General features: G+C 46.8%; 1 protein-coding gene across 1 annotated transcript in view; it reads right to left on the minus strand.

The window, feature by feature from the left end:
- TASOR2 (transcription activation suppressor family member 2) overlaps positions 1 to 18,822 on the minus strand; it is a gene marked incomplete at its 5' end in the record, with an annotated part of 37,691 nt that extends 18,869 nt beyond the window's left edge. Inside the window, 14 exons of the mRNA XM_082491389.1 lie at positions 333 to 1,139; positions 4,901 to 4,975; positions 5,088 to 5,160; positions 7,205 to 7,308; positions 9,546 to 9,646; positions 10,402 to 10,501; positions 10,606 to 10,625; positions 10,726 to 10,850; positions 10,978 to 11,115; positions 11,771 to 11,862; positions 13,265 to 13,337; positions 14,930 to 15,025; positions 16,484 to 16,629; positions 18,783 to 18,822. Coding sequence (XP_082347515.1) covers positions 333 to 1,139; positions 4,901 to 4,975; positions 5,088 to 5,160; positions 7,205 to 7,308; positions 9,546 to 9,646; positions 10,402 to 10,501; positions 10,606 to 10,625; positions 10,726 to 10,850; positions 10,978 to 11,115; positions 11,771 to 11,862; positions 13,265 to 13,337; positions 14,930 to 15,025; positions 16,484 to 16,629; positions 18,783 to 18,822 — 1,990 coding nt within the window. The remainder of the gene's footprint in view (positions 1 to 332; positions 1,140 to 4,900; positions 4,976 to 5,087; positions 5,161 to 7,204; positions 7,309 to 9,545; positions 9,647 to 10,401; positions 10,502 to 10,605; positions 10,626 to 10,725; positions 10,851 to 10,977; positions 11,116 to 11,770; positions 11,863 to 13,264; positions 13,338 to 14,929; positions 15,026 to 16,483; positions 16,630 to 18,782) is intronic.
- Positions 18,823 to 20,356: the final 1,534 nt, after the last annotated feature.

The raw sequence follows: 20,356 nt of genomic DNA on the forward strand, positions 1-20,356 counted from the left end.
AGGGATGCAATAACCATGATCTGGTTGGCATCCCTGTGCACAGTCACTCGTAAGCAAAGGAAGGTAATACCATGGACTGCTGCACCAGATTTCAGGCACCTTCACTGAAATCCCCTGTCGTAGCTCTCTGGGCTCCTTCCCAGGTTGAACAAGAGACTGCAAGAGACTGTGAAGACATCGCCACAGACCTATTTGGATGCTCTCACGAGGTGTCTGCTTGCTTTGGGCACCGGTGGGGATGGTGAGGGGCACAGCTCCTAGTGAACCCTGAGTATCCAGTTGGATACCCCGGAGAAGCCAAAGAAAGCCACTCCCATTTATATAGCACTTACCTCTTTTCCTTCTGTGTGGAAACTGCAAATTGGCTAATTTAAGCATGGGCTCGTTGGAATTGGCTGTGAGCCCTGGCTTTTTAGGAAAAGAGAAAGCAATGTTGATTTTCTTCTTCTTGGTTGCTTTCCTGTTCCTGCCACTGTCCCCCATAGGATGCATTTGCATTTTGAGCGGTGACCATTTCTTCCTGGTGCTGGTCACAACAGCTCGGCTAGATTTCCTCCTGCTCTGCTGCACCCATAGCTTGCTAGCCGAGTTGACATCTTTTGTGGGCCCTTCAGCACTCTGGTCCAGCCCCACAGTGGGCTTCGGGTTTTCACTTTTGACTTTTCCTTCCGCTGCTGTGTCAGGAGGAATAGGGTTTGGTGGTACAGCTGAAGAGAAGTCCACTTTTAAATCAGCCTCTGAATCGCAGCAAAGAGACTGAACAGCACCAGTCAAACATCCTAAGGCAGCCGACATTTCTAGAGTATAGCTGCTGGGATTGGAGAAATAACACTGCAGCTGGGAGGACAGCTCTGAGCATTTTTTGAAGGGATTAGTACATTCATCCTCGGTTGGTGAGGGGAGAGAAGAAAAAGGAACTTTGCTGGTTTGGCCAGAGGTGGGCTGTGGATTTTGATGAAGCTTTGCGTATTCCTGGAAGTGCTGTTTGATACGTATGCTGGTACTGACTGTGTCCCCCCATGAAGAATTGGTGGCTTTCTGTAAGGCATAACGAAGTCCAGGCAAAACTGAGGCTATTTTTAATGAGATGTCACTATCATCATTATCTTCCCTTTCATCTTTTGGATCGTGCTTTTCAACTGCAAAAGGAATAGAACAGAATTTTACTCATACTAAGAAAGGATTAAATTCCCCAAATCACCTCACTGTTACTTGCTAAGAAAACATGAAAGCTATGAAAAAGCCCCAGAAGCCAACCTACAGAAAGCTAGCCTCAGGGGCGATGTCCTGGTTTGATGGATGCTTGTAACTGCTAAATATAAAAAAAAGAATTGCATGTGGGAGTCAAAAGTGGATTAAACTAAGATGAAAGACTGCTGTTGTATCAACTAGCCCCACCCTGCAGGAATTATAGGGTGAGATCTCATACATAGTAGTCTAAGTCCCTTCACTCCAGCAATTCTAGCTAAATCCAACATTTAGTACAATCAGAGCTCTGAAAGTATATGGATTTTGTTGTTCTTTTTAAATCTGTTTAAATTTAGGGTTGTCCATGCAGGATGTTTAGACTAGCACCGTTTTCAGATCACTTGCATCCTTGTTCATATGCAAGTTCCAGCAGCTCCATCTTTACCTGTGTGGGTGGACACACTTCACCTGAAGTGCTCTGGAGTGGGATGGGGAACACGGACTGACCCGAGTAGACGTGGGGATTATATAAATAACTAACATGAACCCCTGGGTGATTTTCTAAAGCTGGAGGACTGATGCTACTGAAAACAGTTGGCGTTTCTGTTTTCAGCAGGACTAAATACACAGCATACCTAACTACCACGTACAGTTCACAGTATCATAAAAGTTTAGCTCCCAACAGGGATCAACATGAACGAGTCCCGAGGCTCGAGGGTGCCCACTTTTGCAGATGTCACAGTGGAAGTAGGCTCTGCTTGGCACAGCAGCATCCTCTCAGTGTCTGGAAATGCCTGGAGAGCCAGTGTGATATGCAGAGCCCGTCAGCGGAGCTCCCTTTCCATGCAAGCCAGACTTATCTGGCTTCATCCGCTGCAACTCAGAAGCTTGATGCTGGTGCTTTGCACCCGCAGGCTTGGCCCATCTGCATGTTATGATTGTCTGAGGTTTCCTTTGGTTGCAGAGCCAGGCCGACAACCCCAGTGCCCTTCCCTGTCACATCTCTTCACAGCAAGGCAAAGATGTTTCTCTTTCCCTCCCAGATGTGTGATTTTCTTCACCTATTGGCCCTGCCTTGCACTGGTAATGCTGGTCCGTGTTACTGGCAAGCCCAGGCGTCCCTGCAAACCGGCTCCCAGCTGCCTGCCTCTGCTGCTGGCTCAGGAACGCTGCGGCACATCTGCACAGCGGGCTTGTTATGCCTGCCCTACATTCCTCCCGACGGCTGTCTGGACAGGAAGGGAACAGATTCAGAGGCCGCTTGTTTCGAAACGGGAAACATTATTCATGCTTTGAGTCTGAGCTGAATGACTTCGAATGCATCTGTCCTTCACTCTCCTTTTCTCTTTGCACCTCCCCTGCCATCTTCGGTGACCATCCCTTTTCAATCCCAAATCCCTGCACAATTCTGCTTATTTTCATATAAAGGAGAAGCTCTAAAGCAAAAAGGGTTTCTAACCTCAGTGAGAAGAGGTCTCTGACCCAGGGGACAGTCAGGGCTGGCTGGGGTAACATCACTCACGTAGGCAGAACGGAAAAGCACATGCAGGAGTCCTGCTGGCACCAGAGGGAAGACATCTGGAAGCCATCAACGTTCAGATCATGTCACGTAACAACGTGGAGTGTTTGCTCAATGTTATTCTCTCCCCCTGCCTCTGCGCTTTGCTGCCAGCTACTCTTCAGTTGCCCAGGCTTTGCCTCCTCTTTAGCATCAATACCAGCCACAGGCTACGTCCGCTACAGCCCCAAACCTTCCTACAAACTGGATGCTTGCACCATCTTCATTCCAGGATACTCCTTATGTCCGGTGCCCTCTTCTGTCTCCACCACCTTTTTCCACAATTCAAGATAAATACCTCCTTGCCCTGTTCCCCTCTCCCTCAGCGCAAAGCGCTTGCAGTCAGCCTTGCAGGAATAGACCCTTCTGCTCTGGAGGGTATTTTCTGCCTGTTGCAGGGTTGGTCAGCAAGATCTCAATATCCGGGTGGTCAGTTCACACCCCCAACCTGGTCGCCAGGTGTTCTTTCTCTTCCCCTCACCCACCTTCAGGCCCTTGCTTCAGGCATCACAGCAACAACCTGATCCCAGGTTTGACCTGGAATTTTGGATCTTCAGTCTGCCTCAGGAGGAGCCTGGCTCTCTCCTATGCCTGGAAAAGAAACTAGTAAAGTTGCCATGCTAACACAGCCACCAGCAGCACATGCTTAACCTTAGGCTGACTGAATTCAGTCATCAAAGGCATTCGCACTCCTCACTGCCAAGTCACCATCATGTCTTCACCCGACTTACAAGCCCACTTTGTATGCGGACCCTGAAGGAGAAAGTTTGTAGCTGGAAGTTAAACACCAAAAAAGACAAAGCAATCCATGATCGGATGTGCTGGTGGGTCCTGTCGGCTCTTCTGCTGATTTTATCTTCTGGGGAGGGGAGACGGGCATGTCCTGTGCAGCTCCGTCAGCAATGCCAGGCATCACTCACACAGAGGCGGACCAAAATACCAGTGTGTGCTGGCATAAACAGTCTCTTGGCTTGTCCCTAGGATGACTCAACAAAAAGCAAGCCAGAAGTTACGCAGCGCAAAAGGCCCCTGTTTATATGTTGCTTGGGGATCTGCAAGGCTAGAAGTATTAATGGTGGAGTGCACACAATGAGAGGCATGCGGATGAAGCTGTCCAGGGGAGGCAGAGCAGTAACTTTCTTTATGTCCGCAAGAGGAAATAATAGTGTGAGTATTTCCACGTAGACAGTGCAGTATAAAGCCAACAGATACAGAGAAAATTGGAGGCAAATGTAACAGATGTTGAAGCTCATTCTTATTTCAAGATGTGCGGTTCAAACTGTGCATTCTTTATTTTGTCTTATTTAGTGCCTCTGTGTTTGTTCCGCATGAAAAGAAGCATGTTTTGGGGCTGCAAACAGTGTGGATTCACCTCCCAAGTCTGAGAGCTGTGACTCACCTTGATGGCAGCAAAGCATGGCGGCGGCTCTGCCCAACACCGTCTCCCTCCCTCCCTCCCTCCCTCCCCTGTCATGCACCCTGACTGGTCATCACGGCTCTGCTACCAGCATTTACAGATCCCGCAGCAGAGAAGTCACACAACACAGCTGAGCCTCCAAACCCTTGCTGCTCTTCAGAGAGTAATCCCCCTTCTCCATCTCTCCTCTCCCTGTCCACACTAGCAGCAACCTTTTACAGAGCCCATTTCACTTGTTATCTCAGCAGAAAACAATTCACTTCTTTTTTAGGGCAGGCTGTTTTCCTGCTGGTTTAGCAAATCACATCAGATCCATTCAGGGTCCAGCAAATGCCATGTGTCGTTTTGCCCCGAGCACAGCTCCAGAGCACCTTTAGGGCCATGAGCCAGGCTCTGCAGGAGTCAGGCTCTTACACGCACACATAAGACAGTTCAGGGAGTGGATGCTGCTGAAAACCAACCGAGAGGGAGAAAAGTAATTACTTTTCACTCACATCAACTTCTTGCAAAGGGGCAAGGATGTGCAGTGAAGGGGAGAAACATGGACCTGGTTTAGCTCAGCTTAAAATGTAGCATAGCTAGAAAGTTGACACTTTTCTCTCCTCTTTTAACACCCTTTGCGCTAAAGCTGAGCAGATAAATCAGTTTTTCAAGAGGAATGTGTCCATGAGGACCTTCTGGTGAGGATCCCACACTCAAAACACAGCGTCCAAAACCAGCAAAGGGAACCTCCCTACCTCTTGGGCACACCAACCGAGACGAGGTGAACAGAAACAGGGCCAGGAGGCTGACGGGCTCCTTGGGGTCAAATCCTAAGAAAGAAAGCAACAGGTTTTGTTTAGACTGAGGGTGTCCACCCTCCATTTCTAAAACAGAGCAGAATGTTTAAGCCCAGATACTGGTTACTACGTAGCCATGTCTTACCATCATCTTGTGCCAAGGCAGAGGACGTGAGGAGGATAAGGACTCCTTGATCTTGTAAATATTTGATGATTGCCTACAACAAACATACAAAGTTAGAGCAACCACTCCCTTTCCTCCTTAGCACACTTTATATCACTCAGCACGACTGTCAACAAGCCCTGATTGCCGGTGAATGTGTGCCAACACCACCAGCTCATTCCTTGTTGAGGAGAACACTATTTGTTTCATGCCACTTGGGTCAAGTGGGACCTGTAACCAAAAACATTAAATTTATGTTGTTATTCAGCTCTCAACTTCCTCCCACCTGGTTCCTTAAAAAATAAATATGCTTAGCCAAACTAGCTGTAATTAATGAACAAGGTTAATAATTTTAGTCCCTTCAGTTCAAAGCATCTCAGCCAGGAATTGCTTTCTGCAGCCCTAGGGGAAGGTTTTCGCAGCAGAGAAAGCAAAGCATCTGACAAAACAAAACCTACAGTTCCAGCCACAAGCCTGACTGAAGTTCAGGCCATGCAGCCTGCTTATTAGCAGCATCAGTATCAATGAATATGCGAAAAAAAAATTGCTGAGTCTAAGTGATGCCTGCGACTCTGTCTCAGAGCTGGATGACCGCATGTCTAAAAAGATATGAGCATTTATCGAGGCTTTTCGTGTGTTTGGGTGTTGCTTGATGCCTCATCGCAGAGCTTGGCTTGGACTGCCTTTCCCTCCGTGGGGACACCCATTTGGATCTCTTTCTTCCATGCAGACATCTTTTCCGGAAACCTACAGGAACTGAATAACCCTAGGGCTTCTAACGCTCCGTGAAACTCCACTGATCTCATTCACTACATTCAGACATAACAGAAGATTGGATTAATGCCCACAGCCTCATTTCTCCAGGACAACAGAATAACTTTGGAAATCCTGAACAATTTCAGTGTAATATTCACTATTCAGAACAGTAGCTCCTCGCTTTGGTTGTCTCAAGCCAGCAGAGCAGAAGGGATAAGAGCCAGCATCTCTGCTGCATAAATCCAGCTGAATGAAATAGCTGTGGTTTCTCATCGACCAGATGATTTTATTGGTTATTACCAATTTTATTGGTTATTACCAATAAAGGATAGTTTAATCAATACTTTAGGGAGTCTGAGTGCTTTTCTTACAGGGACCCACAACAAACACTTGGTCTGTTATGTTACACATGGGAAGCTGCACATCAGTGGGCAGCTCTTCAGCAGTACCGCACAGCAACAGCACTTCCAGGCAGTTAATGGGCCGCTGCCAGCTTATAGTGGGGGGAGGACATGCCCAGCCAGCTGCGAGTTGTGGCCATGAATTTACAACCCTGAATCTACAGGAAGCATCAGATGTGAGAGAACAACCAGGAGCAGCAAAGCCAAACCCAACTGAATCACAAATCCCAGCAGAGATGCAGGTGCCATGCTCCACAGGGGTGAGGTTTATCCCTTGGAGTCGCAAGGAGATGTGACAATCACAATGGAAACAAGACGACACCAGCATGCTGGAAAAAAGCCTTATCAGATAATATATCACAAGGGAAATTCCCCTTTAATATAAGGATAAATCTCAACATCTTCAGGGCTGCCAGAAGCCCATGAGATTTTGGCAAGTATCTAGCTGAGCAGGGGCTATTTTTCAGCCACAAAGGAGAAAGACAGGCACGTGACAGTTTATGTCTTTTGCTTAGTAATTATCATTTTGGCATTTGAGGACTTTGCTTCTCCTTTCTTAATATACAAGATCCCCTTGCAGTCCTTGTCCACCATGCTGTTTGCAATGCAAGGGGGAAAATCATTAATAAAGACAATAAAATAATCTCAACTGGCATAAACATAGCCAAAGAGGAGGTTTGCCTGATATAATGCCTTCTGCTCAGCAGGGCATGCTCACCCTAGGAATCAGCTCCCAGCTCATAGTGGGTAATCTTCAGTTAACAGTTTACATACAGAAAGACTATGTTTGAGAATAAGAAAGCAGGAAAATAATACTTAAAGCAGGGAAATTAATTCCATTTCGCATTAGTTCAGAATCTGTGAATAATGTTACCAGAAGTTTCAAGAGATCATTTAAAAGGCCACTTTCCTCCCAGAAAAACCGTATTTAAAAATACTTACCAAGTCTTTTTCCTTTAGATTTTCTACTAACCGATCCATTTTATATTGATCCTTATTTGATATTTCTACTTCATACAGACTGAAGTAAACACCCTGAAAGCAGACTGCAGACAAAAGACAGAGAATTTGATGTTGAAATAGCGTCTCTCGCACAAACTCCAAACAAACAGATGCTCGTGTACCAGGAAGACGGGTGTGCAATTGGTGGAAGCACTGGATTTAAAAAGAATTTATCAAGATTTCCTAAGTGGGTACATGAATTCATATCACAGTGAGTTTCCTCTTCAACCCATTGTTCACAGGAGATGTCTCCTATCTTATCTCTGCAGCTAACAAAAGCAATTTAACCAATGCTGTGTGTTTTAACAGAGCCTTTCAGAGGGAAATACCTCATTCTAACATGCCATACGCTCCCCTGCTATGGAATATCCTTATTCTGCACTCTGATACCCAAGGGAGTTTAACAAATGCAAGATCTCGGTCCCACATTACCCCTCCTGAATCTCAGAGCAAAATTTTTCTGTTCAAGTATTTCCTCTCTTTCACCAGCCAACTGTAAGACTGTGGCTCCAGAGTACCTTCATCAAGTGTTGCTGTGGCCTCCCCCTACTTCTCCTGCCTTCTCCCTCCTCCCCTGTCCTGGCACTATTCTGTGTCCATCTGCACTGTGAGCTGAATGCTAAGCCCCAAAACAGGCTGGCTGTCAGCCAGTCCGATCAGTGCCCCGACCCGGTTCAACAGAGCTGACACACAGATGGGAGGCAACGCTGCAGCAGTCCACACTTATTTTGGTGCAAACTGACATGGAGATGCACCTGGAGCTTCTGCAAATCACATCCAGAGCTCTCCATGTGCAACCTGCGGTACCCTGGGCTGCATCAAAAGTGTGGCCAGCAGGTCAAGGGAGGTGATTCTGCCCCTCTGCTCCACTCTCATGAGACCCCACCTGGAATACTGCATCCAGCTCTGGAGTCCCCAACAGAAGAAGGACATGGACCTGCTGGAGCGTGTCCAGAGAAGAGCCACGAGGATGATCCGAGGGCTGGAGCACCTCTCCTATGAGGAGAAGCTGAAAGAGTTAGGGCTGTTCAGCCTGGAGAAGAGAAGGCTCTGGGGAGATCTTATTGTGGCCTTCCAGTACCTAAAGGGGGCCTACAAGAAAGCTGGAGGAGGACTTTTTACTGGGCCATGTAGTGATAGGACAAGGGGAAATGACTTTAAACTGTCAGAGGGCAGGTTCAGATTGAATATTAAGAAGGAGTTTTTCACTTTATAGGTGGTAAGGCACTGGAACAGGTTGCCCAGAGAGGTTGTTGAGGCCCCATCCCTGGAGGTGTTCAAGGCCAGGCTGGATGTGGCCTTGGGCAACCTGGTCTAGTGGGAGGTGTCCCTGTCTATGGCAGGGGGGTTGGAACTCAATGATCTTCAAGGTTCTTTCCAACCTAAACCATTCTATGATTCTACGGTCTGTGTCAGTAACTGCGTGTCCGCTGCATTGCATAGCCACACGCACAGCCGTAACTGAGGGCTGAAAGCTGCCAGGCTCATCAAAACTCTAACCTAAAAAGCAATCAGCAGTATGAGCCCCAAAATGTAATTAGACACGGGTCCCCTCCTCCCCACCCTGCACTGACCAGGACAGAGAGTGGTTGACTATAGGCAAATAGGGTCTTTTAGCACCACTAAGCGGATGGTAGAGACTTCTTTCCCTTCCCCAAATCTGTACTTTTATTTCCTGATTGCTGAGCATTCCCTGTCTCTCCCCAAGGTTTCCAGAGTCCTCTCCTCTCTCACACTGCCATTCACTCTCACTGTCAGTCCCCCTGAAGTGACAAGTAGGTCACCTGTAACCCAAAGCTACTGCAGGCAGCCACATCTTTTCTGGCTTTGGCTGGCAGTTACCCCCATCCGCCCAGGTGCAGGAGACACTGGGTCAGACCCCAAGAGGTAAAGTGTCCCTCACCTCATAGGGGGATCATGTAAGAAGGGGAAAGTTTGTCTCCCTGCATTTGGTCTCAGTTGCACCATGTCTGGCACCTTGCAGGATGGGAGCACAGGTCTCAAAACAGCATCTCCCACCCTGTCCTGTCTGAGGAATGGGCTGATTAAAGGGCTGCTTTGGGAAGAGGATTATATCACACCAGGAGACCACATGAAATGTGGACAGAAAAACATCCCTGTGTTGCCTTGGCATTTTTCCTCACTTATCTGCAATCTGCCACCCTTCAAGACAGGACCCAGTGCTACATGGACCTGAGCTCTGACACCCTCCCCCCAATGCAATTCCTATGGCACAGCACAAGTAGATGTTACTCATCACACTGATGGGTTTTGCACTCACCTTCATTCTCAATGTAATTTCTTTTCCCAAATGCAGCTTCTGGTAGCTTTTTCTTCAAGTCAGACAAGCCCATGACATGGTTAATGTCCAGGTTGGGAGGCCTGTGCGGATAAAGCAGCTGAAGGTGAGATCACAAGCATAAAAGGCTCCCAGAATTAAGCACAGCAAAGAGCCCCGGTTGCCCTGTCACTGTGAAACCAGAGAAAGCAGTTCTGGAGAGGGCTGGAGAAGGCACAGCTTGCCTAGCACGTAGCCGATTTGAGGATCCTGTCTGAAAACACCTCCAAACGCTGATATTGGTGGCTGTGTTACTGGCTGTCGCCGGCTGTTTCAAATTGCTGCCTGCTGGTTGGCTTCTGACTACTGAAGATTTTAAATATCTTATTTTTTTGAATGCTAGTTACCTCAATAATTTATTTGCCATTGTGCCGATCTGTAAACACAGCTGGCTGCTCATACATGCACCATCAGGAAGCCCACTTTTCATAAGGAGAAAAATCCCAAGCAGGAATAATTGATTTGGAATAAACATCCCAAGGCAGTTAACAAAAAGAGATGACAAAGTACAGCTGTTTCCAGCTGCAGTTCAGGGCCTGATCTCATGTCCTCCAGCTGTTGCTCTGACACTGCACTGCTGACTGCCCAACACCACTTTCCTGACACTGATGATTGCTCCAACGGTGCAGGTGGAAAGATGCAAGAGGATGCTGATCAATTAAGGGATGGGGCAGGAGAGAAAAATTGGCTTTTGCTGGTACACAGACACCCAAAGGTGACCCCAAAACAATCCACAAGAGTGGCTGTAATGCTTCGCACTCCACCAGTTGCACAGAAAAAAAAGAAAGGGGAAACTTACAGCTGGGCTGGAATCGTGGAGCTGTATGGGGTCCTCAGGGCGATGTTGCACAAAAGCTGGCCCTGGATGGACAGCTGCCCCCTCCATGGACAGTACAATGCTACAGGCAAAAGGGAGAACAGCTCAGGGAAAGCAGGAGAGAAGAGGAGGACAAACAGAGAAAGGTACATTTGTAAAACAAAACCAACCACCAGATGCTCATACCTTTGTGATTAAGCTCAGGTCTAGAAAAAAGGGAGAAAAAGAGGAACATTTAGCAATGGGAAAAGGAAAAACAGCTCAAAAAAGTGACTGGGTATTTTGAAACAACAAGAAGTTGCTTACAGGCTCTCTATTGCTAAGACGGGCATTTCCTTCGGCTCCCTGTACTGGCAGGTGATGACTATGTACGGGCAGATCTGCCTGGGCCGTTCGGCAGTGCTGCCACCGGACACTTCATACACGTAATACTGGGGTCAGAAGGGAAACACAGATGAAAAACACAAGGTGAGGAATGAGCGAGGCACCCAGGCCGGCGCTGTGCTCCCCTGCGCCTCACAAGTGAGCTGTCTGCACAGTCCTGTTGCAAACCCATACCTGGCTCTGCTCAAAGGCCTGGCAGTGGCTGGTCTTTGATGGTACGTTGTTTCTGCTCAAGGCGACGTGGCAGTCATAGCCGGGAGATGGGCAGGTATAGCTGGTTGTGTAATTCTCAGATACCACCTTGACCTTCCCCTGTGTCAGAAAATTTACAAAAAAAAAAAAAAAAAGAATACACATAACTGTTTGCAGAAACTTATTTTGAAAGACCCCTGAATCCTCCTTTTTCCCCAAAGACAGCGTTGCTGGCAGCCCCACACTCCACACCACTGTGAGGGGGTTGTGTGTGCTTGTGTCCTTCCAAATGTGAGGGCCTGACTCGGCTGAGTTCAGCACAGCAGACAAATCCGCACTGCTCAGGGGAGCAAATGGGAGCAGTGTGATTTTGGTGACAGCTACAGAGAGCAGGAGTCAGTGGGGAGGGAAGAAAGCGGCCAGCCCCATGGAGGAAAGGAATGGGGCTGTGATCTGAGACACGTTAGGGCTCCCCCCTCAAACCTCCAAAATGCATGAGAGTCCAGGTGACCCTATGGGGAATTTCTGATCTCAGTGGTGGAATTTGGAAGGTCCTGTGCATCCTCTGCTGCCCTGCAGGCCATCAGTCAAGCCCAGTCAGTCTTTTGCTTTCTAACCTGACACATCCCATAGTCAAAAATCCTGATGAGCTCTCAACAGAGCTGATTTTACACTCCACCACAGTTATGGGCACCAATGTCTTCTTAAAAAATGCCTGCATTGCATAGTGACTTCTGAAAACCATCCCACATAAAAAGAAAGACTTGCATTTTACCTTAATTAGCTTACAAATGACAATATAGCCTGATTTTCCATGATACCAGGGTCTTGGATGAAGATAGTCTGCATACCTGGAAATATAAACCCCTGTGAAAACAAAGCAATGCAAGATAATGTGAATCATCTGTTGAGTAAAGCTGATTGCAAAAGACAGACCTGTAAAGATGACACTCCTTGGGGCAATGGGAGTCTCCGCAGAGCCAGTGCTGCAAACCGGAGTAGCACTGTCTGCTACCAAAACAGTGAGATTCTTTCTGACTCTTTTCCGCACCAGCAGTCAAAAAAAGGAACAGCATTATATGTTTCGGGGTCAGCTCTAGCAACGGAGTTAACTTGGGTTTCTGCTGGGAGAAGTAGCCCAGCTAACATCAGTTTTGTGCACACTATGTGAAAACGTATTGAGCAAGGGCTCGTCTCTTACAGGAAGATCTGGTGAAGGGTTTCCAGGTCAGACTGCAAGTGGGGCAGGAACTCTGCACAGTTGGAGTCATACAAAGGTAATGTGGATGCTTATACATGGGAACACAGACTGCAGGGGCAAGAGAGCAGGCCTATGGCATAGCACAGACCCTCCCAGGCTGCTTCCTTTGCTTGTGTCCCTTCAGTGTCCCAGAAACCAACAGAGATCTTCTACCCTGTGAAAAGGCCCACTCTGACACGGCTTAGTCCCATCCCTTCTCCACGCCCAGGGCGTATCACATGTTGATTTACTGTGGGGTTGAGGAGTTGGGTCTTCACTCCTGCTTTATGTCTGTAGACTAGATGGGTAGAGAAGTACATGGGGGGGAAACAGGGATGGGGCAAGGGAAGGGCTACAAAGAGACACACCATAATATTCATCTCAGTCCATCAGTACTAAGATATACACTCAGATAAATAACCAGTTCTCGCTTGGTTTTGCATTCACTGCCATTAACTGTTGAATAGTTAGGTGTCTTGGCCTGCAAAGACTCATTGCATGAGCACTGGGACACATTCTGTTTCTGACAGAAGGATTTCTTTGAGTAACGCATCCCACACTTCATGTCTTGAGGCCCCAGAGCTTTGGGCAACAAACAAGCACAGTCTGAAAAGGGCTTTGACACATCACGATCTGCTCTGGTTATTAACAAGACTGGTGGCAAAAGCTCAGCAAACAGACTCTGAAGAGCAAACTGGTGGGAAGAGCTGCCAAAAAGCCACTTTGGTGACAAAGGTTGTTATTAACAAGGGAGAAAAAGCCTGAAACGAATAGGTGAGGAGACAATAACATTGCCTGGGGAATATCCCATCCTCATCTGGCTGAGGGGGCAGAAGGAAAACACTGCTGCTTGCTTGATCCAAACAAATGCAGCTTCCCATGTAAGAAACACAGGCATTTCCGTGGATCTTTGCAGTAAATAACAAGGCAGTACCAGGAGTCTGTCTGGGCTTTTGCTTTTGTTTTTAAAGGAGTCAATATCCCCGCAACAGTGAACAGGTCTCTCAGTCCTTTGAATGGAAATCTTACCTTTTGCTGGGTCACCAAGTGTGGAAATAGAACTGCTGTTTACACGGAGGCCTGTCTGACACACCTCTTTTGCCTTCAAAAGAAGAGACAGCCTCTTTTACCATCTATTTTCAAAGATAAGGGACACATCTACTGAAATCTGTAGCACGACAGTTGGCAAAATACTTGCAACAGGCAAACGTGCTGCGAGTCAATTATAGATTGTTACAGTCCCAAAACACTCATGGCATAAAGAAAACTAAACACAATGTCCACAGGAAGAACCAACAGGAAGAGAATTTGTTGTTTCAGACACTAAACACTTGTATTTATCAAGTGTTGTTACAAACACCTCAGTGGAAGCAAAAGCTTAGAAAAATCTGGAAAAAAATCCAGCATCTCCAGAAACCACTGCAAGCGCAAGGCTGGACTTTGCACTTTCTTTATCTGCATGCGCAATTTGTGGAAAAGTAAATACAACAGGGCTGGCATGAAAGCAAAGGACATTTGCTACTCTGTGCTTACTCCTCCGTAGACACAATCACTACCTTGGGAGCATCTCACCTACTTTGATTTAATCCATGTCCAAAGCAGATTCAAAGTGTGCAAAGTCCAAATATATATTGACCAAAGAGTGCCAAGAGGAGCAGTTTGAACTCATGAGAGTGAGAAATAAAAGCAAATCAGTCAGACTGTAGTCAGTCCCTTTATAACCTTTATAAACAACATTGGGCACTCATCACACCTAACTTCTCCCTCCTAAAAGGCAAGTGCCTAGCTTAGACTAGCCAGCTAGACTTCTCTTCTGAACAACAGAGAGAAAGGTGAGAAAGGCACCTCCAGAGAGAGATTTAGCCCAAGAATTTTAGATGCCTGCATTAAACAAGGTCCAACTGTCCTCTGGAGAGCCCCCTCTTTCCTAGGGTCTGCACAAGGACCTCAGTCGCTTGGCGCATACTGTGCCAAATTTCAAACAGCCAAAATGAAGCAGGACAATTCCTGCACCCAAACTGTGGACGTGGTTTATTTTGCTGTAGCTCAATCCAAATGGAACAGAACTAAACTGCATTCAGGCCACTCTCATCCTGACCAAAACCATCGCTACAGTGACTTAGCATGGCATCATTAAATCACGTTGAGAGTGAATTCCCACTAGATTCCCTGAGCATCCTTGTGTAGACAAACTCTTCTCACAAAATCAAAAGCATCCTTGTGAAACATAGGCAGGAATAACTTTCTCAATAGCTTTGTTAGGGTCACTCTCCACCTAGCTGGCAAAACCAAGGGAACTTGACCAAAACCACCTGACAAACTCCTGTCTTCTGTCACAAAGGCACTTTTCCTTTCTAAGTGTACCTGAAAGGTTTCACCTGCCTTAACTTGACTGTAAATCCACTGGGACAAAGGGAGACTCCTCCTATCTCCCTGCAGAGGGCAAAGGAGGCAGCCAAATCTCAAACAGTAATTGACCAGAGAGATGCAAATTAAGATCCATCACTAAAGCCTCCCAGGAGCTGCTTTCAGAACTTGCTCTGGACTATTTATACAGTAGTAATTGTACTGGTAACTGGGGTACAGAGAGCCAGGACACTTCAGTCAACAGATCTGCTGGGCTTTGGTGGGACCGAGCGCACTTGCAGGCACTTGGCATCAAACTCCTTAAGCTGAATAATCTTTTCAGGTTACCTCTTCTTCATTATCAAACAGGAGAAATGCAAAGGTCTCCTCCAGCTCCTCCTGGCTGTACCCAGCGGCTTCCTTTGCTTGGGCAAAATCTTTGAGCTGCAGAAGACACAATGCTTTGGTTTAGTCTGTTCATGCCAAAGCCAAATGACGAGTGTTCATGGTGTAAGGACAGCGTGTCACAAGTACCTCCAGTCGTGGTCAGTATGGGGCAGCTGGCAGCACATCATTCCCTCCCCCAGGCATGTGTACACCCAATCTCCCACCACAAGGCCCCCAATCTGTGCATCTGTCTGTCCATCTGTCTCTGCCTTTGATCCCAGCAGATCTTGTCCAATGTCCTCCAAGGGACAGCAGGCACATCCAGCCCCACAGTGTCATGCTGTGCTCATCCCAGGGAAGTCCAGCCTTATTCCACCTTGCTCCTCTTGCCACACATCATTGGCTACTGGGGAGCTTGTTTCACTGAGCAGCATGTGGGCTGGTGGAGCATCACATTTAGCAGCCAGCTATGACCATCCAAAGACATGGAGAAGATGCCTACAAAGGGGGGACACTTGGAGGCACCTCTTTTTCTTTCTCCACTGACAAGGGAAACCTAGATTATTTGACTAGAGGGCAGATGCTATCATGGGACTTTAGCTCAGAGGGTTTTGCTACAGCCAAATAACACATTACTCCAATTTCTTTTGTCTGATAATTAAAGCAGAGCATGTTCTCAGCCCAGACAGGGAGAACATCGTGGGAGGGAACAGAGCTGGGTCTGAGTCCATGGTGTTTTGGGGCTTTAATAAAAGAAGCTGTAGAAGGATGGAATTTTTTAAACAGGGTTAGAAGATAAGAAAACAACAATCGCATCACTGCTTTTGCTTATTTTGGCTTTAGAACTTACAGGCAAATCAACAAATTACTTGATATCTGCTTTCCCAGTTTTTGTCTAGCTCCACAGTGACTATCCCAGATTAAGGCAGCCAAAATGTCTAAACTGTATTTAATTCATGACAACAAGCAGACTGGTCACCTCCAGTGCCCAGAGGAGACAGCCTGTCTTCCATGCCAATGACAGTGAGACTGTAAGGACAAAGGTATCTTAAAAGTGCTTTTGTACACACCCTAGTTAGCTAGAGAAAGGGAAACGGGGTTAAAACTGGCACCTGCAGAGGTGTGAGGGCAGACAAAAGAAATATGCCTGGAAATCTGCCTTGCTGTGAATCAGCAGAAGTGCAATAACATTAAAGCCCCTCTGCTAGGTATCCAGGATTCCAACCTGCCCCGAGGCCTGCTCCAGGAACTGCTGTTGAATGTTTGGCAACATTGGCTGAATGGACCTTTTGTTCCTGATCAGATTAGGAAGAAAGAAGTGCAAGAAAGCAAAGAAAAGGCTCCCTTCAGTCAGGAACTGTAAATGGGGCTCTAAGAGGCTGGAAGACCAGCCATGTGCTGCAAAGGAAAGACAGACTTGCCAATAAACCAGCATTCAGAGACGTCTGCAGCTCCCAAAGAAATGCCACCCCTTCCCGAGCTGCCAGCAACACCCTGCTTCCCGATTGGCCTTACCTCACTTAGAAAAACATCGTTTTCCACCAGAATTGCTTGGCTGTACTGAAAACCGTCCTGAAATGTAGAGTCCAAGTAGGAGCTCTGCAGCACCGAAACCGCTGTCTGCAAAAGGGAACTTGACTCTTCCCACTCTGAATGAAAACCTGGAGAAAGAAAGCAAAAAGCAGGTGCAAATATTAACTCTGGGCATCCCCAGATGAGTACGGGGCCCCAGCAGAGGCGGGTGGCAGCTGAGTGTGACTCACCACACACCGGCCTCATTTATCAAGCCCAGATCTTCATGGAGCTCTGTGGCTCCCACTGGGAGCAGCACCTCCCCTCCAGCCATGCAACCCTCAAGTCTTTGTCTGCAAGCTAAATCATCCTGCAGCAGGAGGAATCCCTCATAAGCCCTTAAAGCTTTTCCTCTGCAACAGAGGGGGAAAAAAAAAAAAAAAGAAATTGTTAGCAACTGCTAGAGGCAAAGCCTCGTGGTAAATTAACTTTATGCTTTCTGAGCAGGTCAGAGTTTTCTCTTGTGCTGAAAAGTTACTTAGATTCGTTGCAGGCTCTTTAAGGGTGTGAGAGTTGATGTCTGTGCACAGGGAAAATCTCAGAGCATACTCGGTTTCGCGGGGTTATCTATTTTACTATCAAGATCTTCAAGTCTTGGGTGAATGTGGTTTGCAATACCACAAGAGTAAACCTTCCTTCAAAGCCTCAATGGGCATACCTTTCTCAAAGCCCAACTTGACATCTCCAAAGGAAAACTTCTCAGTAAAACGCTTCCCAACAGCATCCCACCAAGAAGAGGTCCCAAAGCAATTGACAAATTAAATACTGACACAGAAACAAAGAAAAGCCCTGCAGTATTTGTGCTCTTGCAGCTGTTAAATTCCAAATATCAAATAAAGCAGCCACTTAGAAACACAGGAAATACTGGGCTCAGTCTCTGTTGCATATTTAAAAACCTTTATTACTGATGGTGATGCATGAGCTACAAGATTCCAAATCCCAAACTGAGTTTGCAACATAGACATATTGTAAAGGTTTATTTCTTCTGACTCATAAACTTTAGAAAATAAAGCAGTCATCTATAAGGAAAGAAATGCAGAATTGCTGAACTCCACGTGAAGAGCAGGTTTTGCACGCTGGTTGCTCTTTAAGAAAAAACTCACCAAGATTTTTGAGGACAAATAGATAAGTTCTCATTTTAACCTCCAAAGCAGAAAGGCCCACATTCCTTTGGTGATGAGCAAGATAGCATCTGTTGTCACCCTACAACCTACTTGGGGTTTTGACTCCTATTTTTAAAGAGTAAGTTTTAATCGTTTTTTTTTCTTTTCCTCCCCTCAATTAAAAAGAAGAAGAAAAGACAAGACAGAATCATTTCCTATGTCACAAATCTTGTTATTCCTCTCAAATTACTCAAGGCCAAAAAAAGACCTAGTATAAGGAACAGCAAAAATAACAGTTCAAATTGCATGTATTAAACTAATTTAGCTACACTGCTCTAAGCCAGTTCAGCCAGTCTGCACTGTGGGGCTTAACAGGAAAAGGGAGACAGCACCTGCTTTGTGCCAAGAAAAAGACAAATCCGGACAAGTCAAAAAGTGGGGGGATCTAAAAGTGGTTCTAAGAAAAGAATGCATGGTGGGAATGGAAATTGGGAGCACAGACAGGAGAGTCTTTAAAGGCACTTTTGCCTCTCTCAGTCTTGCTCTGGAGTCATTGGTACCCTCCTGTATTCACTTTCTAAACCTCCCACTTTCAGGTGATGCCTCTGTGATCATTAGAGGCAGTAAAAAAGCGTGTGAACACAACTTGGCTCTCATGCGCAGAAAAATGAAAAATAAAGAGGTCTTTCAGCTCCCTCTCAGTATTATTGTTTTCTCTCTTTGAACCTAATGAGAATAGAAAGGGATGTTAAGTTTGCTTGCTTTCTTCCTCACTTGTCTTTCCTTTTGGTTTGTGTCTCTTGCATCCTGTGCATCTCAAAGAAGCAGTCAGGGAGTTCAGACTCCCCACAGAAATCAAATCAGGGAATTATGTCCCAGCTCACAGTTCTTCTCAAAGGCTTGGACCGAACATAACATCCCTTTTTGCTTCTTGCTGGAGCACCACAACACTTGTGTTCAGAGTCATCCTCTGAGGAGAGACAGCCCTCAGCATCTTCTCCACCAGCCTAAACAAGCCCAGCTCCTTTGACTGCTCCTCACATCCCAGAAGCACAGGACTGCAGTGGGTGCTATTTAATTTCACAGCTACTGCTCCAAACCACCTCGCTTTTCAGGGTGTGATATTCTGCTCTTCCTACCTCGCAACTCTGCATCATTGATAAGTTTGAGAAAGGCCATGTCTAAACGCGCAAACTGGGAGCCAGTCGTGTGTTTCCATGCTGAGCATGTGAGACACTGAGTTGGCAGAGATGACAGGGTTAAAAAGCCCATGGGTGCAGAACACATATTGAGTGTGACAGGTGTTAAATCAGCAAAAGCATTGGATATTTAGTATCTTTCAGGGGTAAAAGCTAAAGGTCTTGGAAATGCAAGATAAACAGCAATTTTGGAGATGATAACTCAAACGTTTGTTCCTCCCTGCAAGTTCAGCTACAGTGTAAAAATGAAAGTCCAAAAGGGGTAAAAAAAAAAGTTGCCATAGTAGTACATAAATACGTGATATAAAGCAATCGTAGACCGTGGCACCAAGTGCAGCAGCTTGCTGTGACCCTCATCTCCCCTTTCAGATTTAGTAGGCTCTATCAGATCTGTTCCCACCCAAAGGAAGAGTCTGCACTCACACAAATACACAGAAAACACATCCAGATTTCATTTGCAGAAGCAGAAGGCCTTTGACAGTCTCTGCGCAGGCTGCGAGGAGGCAAAAGTGAAAGTGCCAAAATCAGAAGTAAAAGTGAAAGTGGCTGTTCCCCTCTGAGCAGCTTGGACGTGCCACTACCATCACGCAGCATCCTCAGGGAACGGGATCGACTTCTTGCATTGGGTCAGTTGGACAGCAGAGACGCATCGCAGGACCGATGGCTGTGGGAGAGCTGGAGAAACCCAGCACGGCTCTGCACCAGCACGGCGCAGCTGAACCCACAGTGGCTGTTATCTGTGCCCTGAAATCCTTGGGGAGGGGAACTCACAGCATGTTCTGGTGATTTCCTACCCTGATAGCATGGGAGAAAAACCAGTCACCTTTGCAGCTGCTAACATCAGTTGCCAACACTGCAAGTAAAGCTGATCTTTCCCTCATGCTGTGGCTGTGCAGAAGTCATCCTCCAAGAGCTTTGCATTCCTTGAACGGCTGCTAACCTACTCCTTCCTTCTCCTTTTCTAGACTGAAAGCCAGCTCCTTTGACCTTTCCTCCCCGATTGCGCCTGTAAATGTCTTGACATGCCCCGTTCTGTCCTCTGCAAAGCACTGGCTAAAGCCAGCCTGCGGGGACATGCCCCACCGGCAGACACACATGGTCCATACACCTCCCAGGAGCTGCATGCCTTTGCTCTCCCCTTTCCAGTTCAGGGTTCCTGCAGGTGCTGGATGCCTGTCAGGAGGTCCAGCTGAGGCCAAGAGACATACTTTCCCCAAACCAGGATCCTCTTTTGACTCATCCATTTTCATGAGACCTTTGGATGGCCTCACCATGCAGAGACTTCCAAAGTCAGCCCAGGAGGAAAACCCACGGCTTTCGAACCACTTACTTGTGTGGACTTGTACAGAGAAACAGGTTTGCTTTTCTTCCCCGTCTTTCTTTTTTTTTCAGCTTAAAATTCTAGTAGCGCTTGCTGCAGACACTTGAATGCTGTCAAATCTCCAAAAGTCTGCAATTCAGCGTGGTCAATACATGCTGAACAGAGCCACACTGCTCACCTATGGGGCTTCTGA

Source organism: Vanellus vanellus (genome assembly GCF_965231255.1).
Source record: "Vanellus vanellus genome assembly, chromosome: 1".
Classification (NCBI taxonomy): Eukaryota; Metazoa; Chordata; class Aves; order Charadriiformes; family Charadriidae; genus Vanellus; species Vanellus vanellus.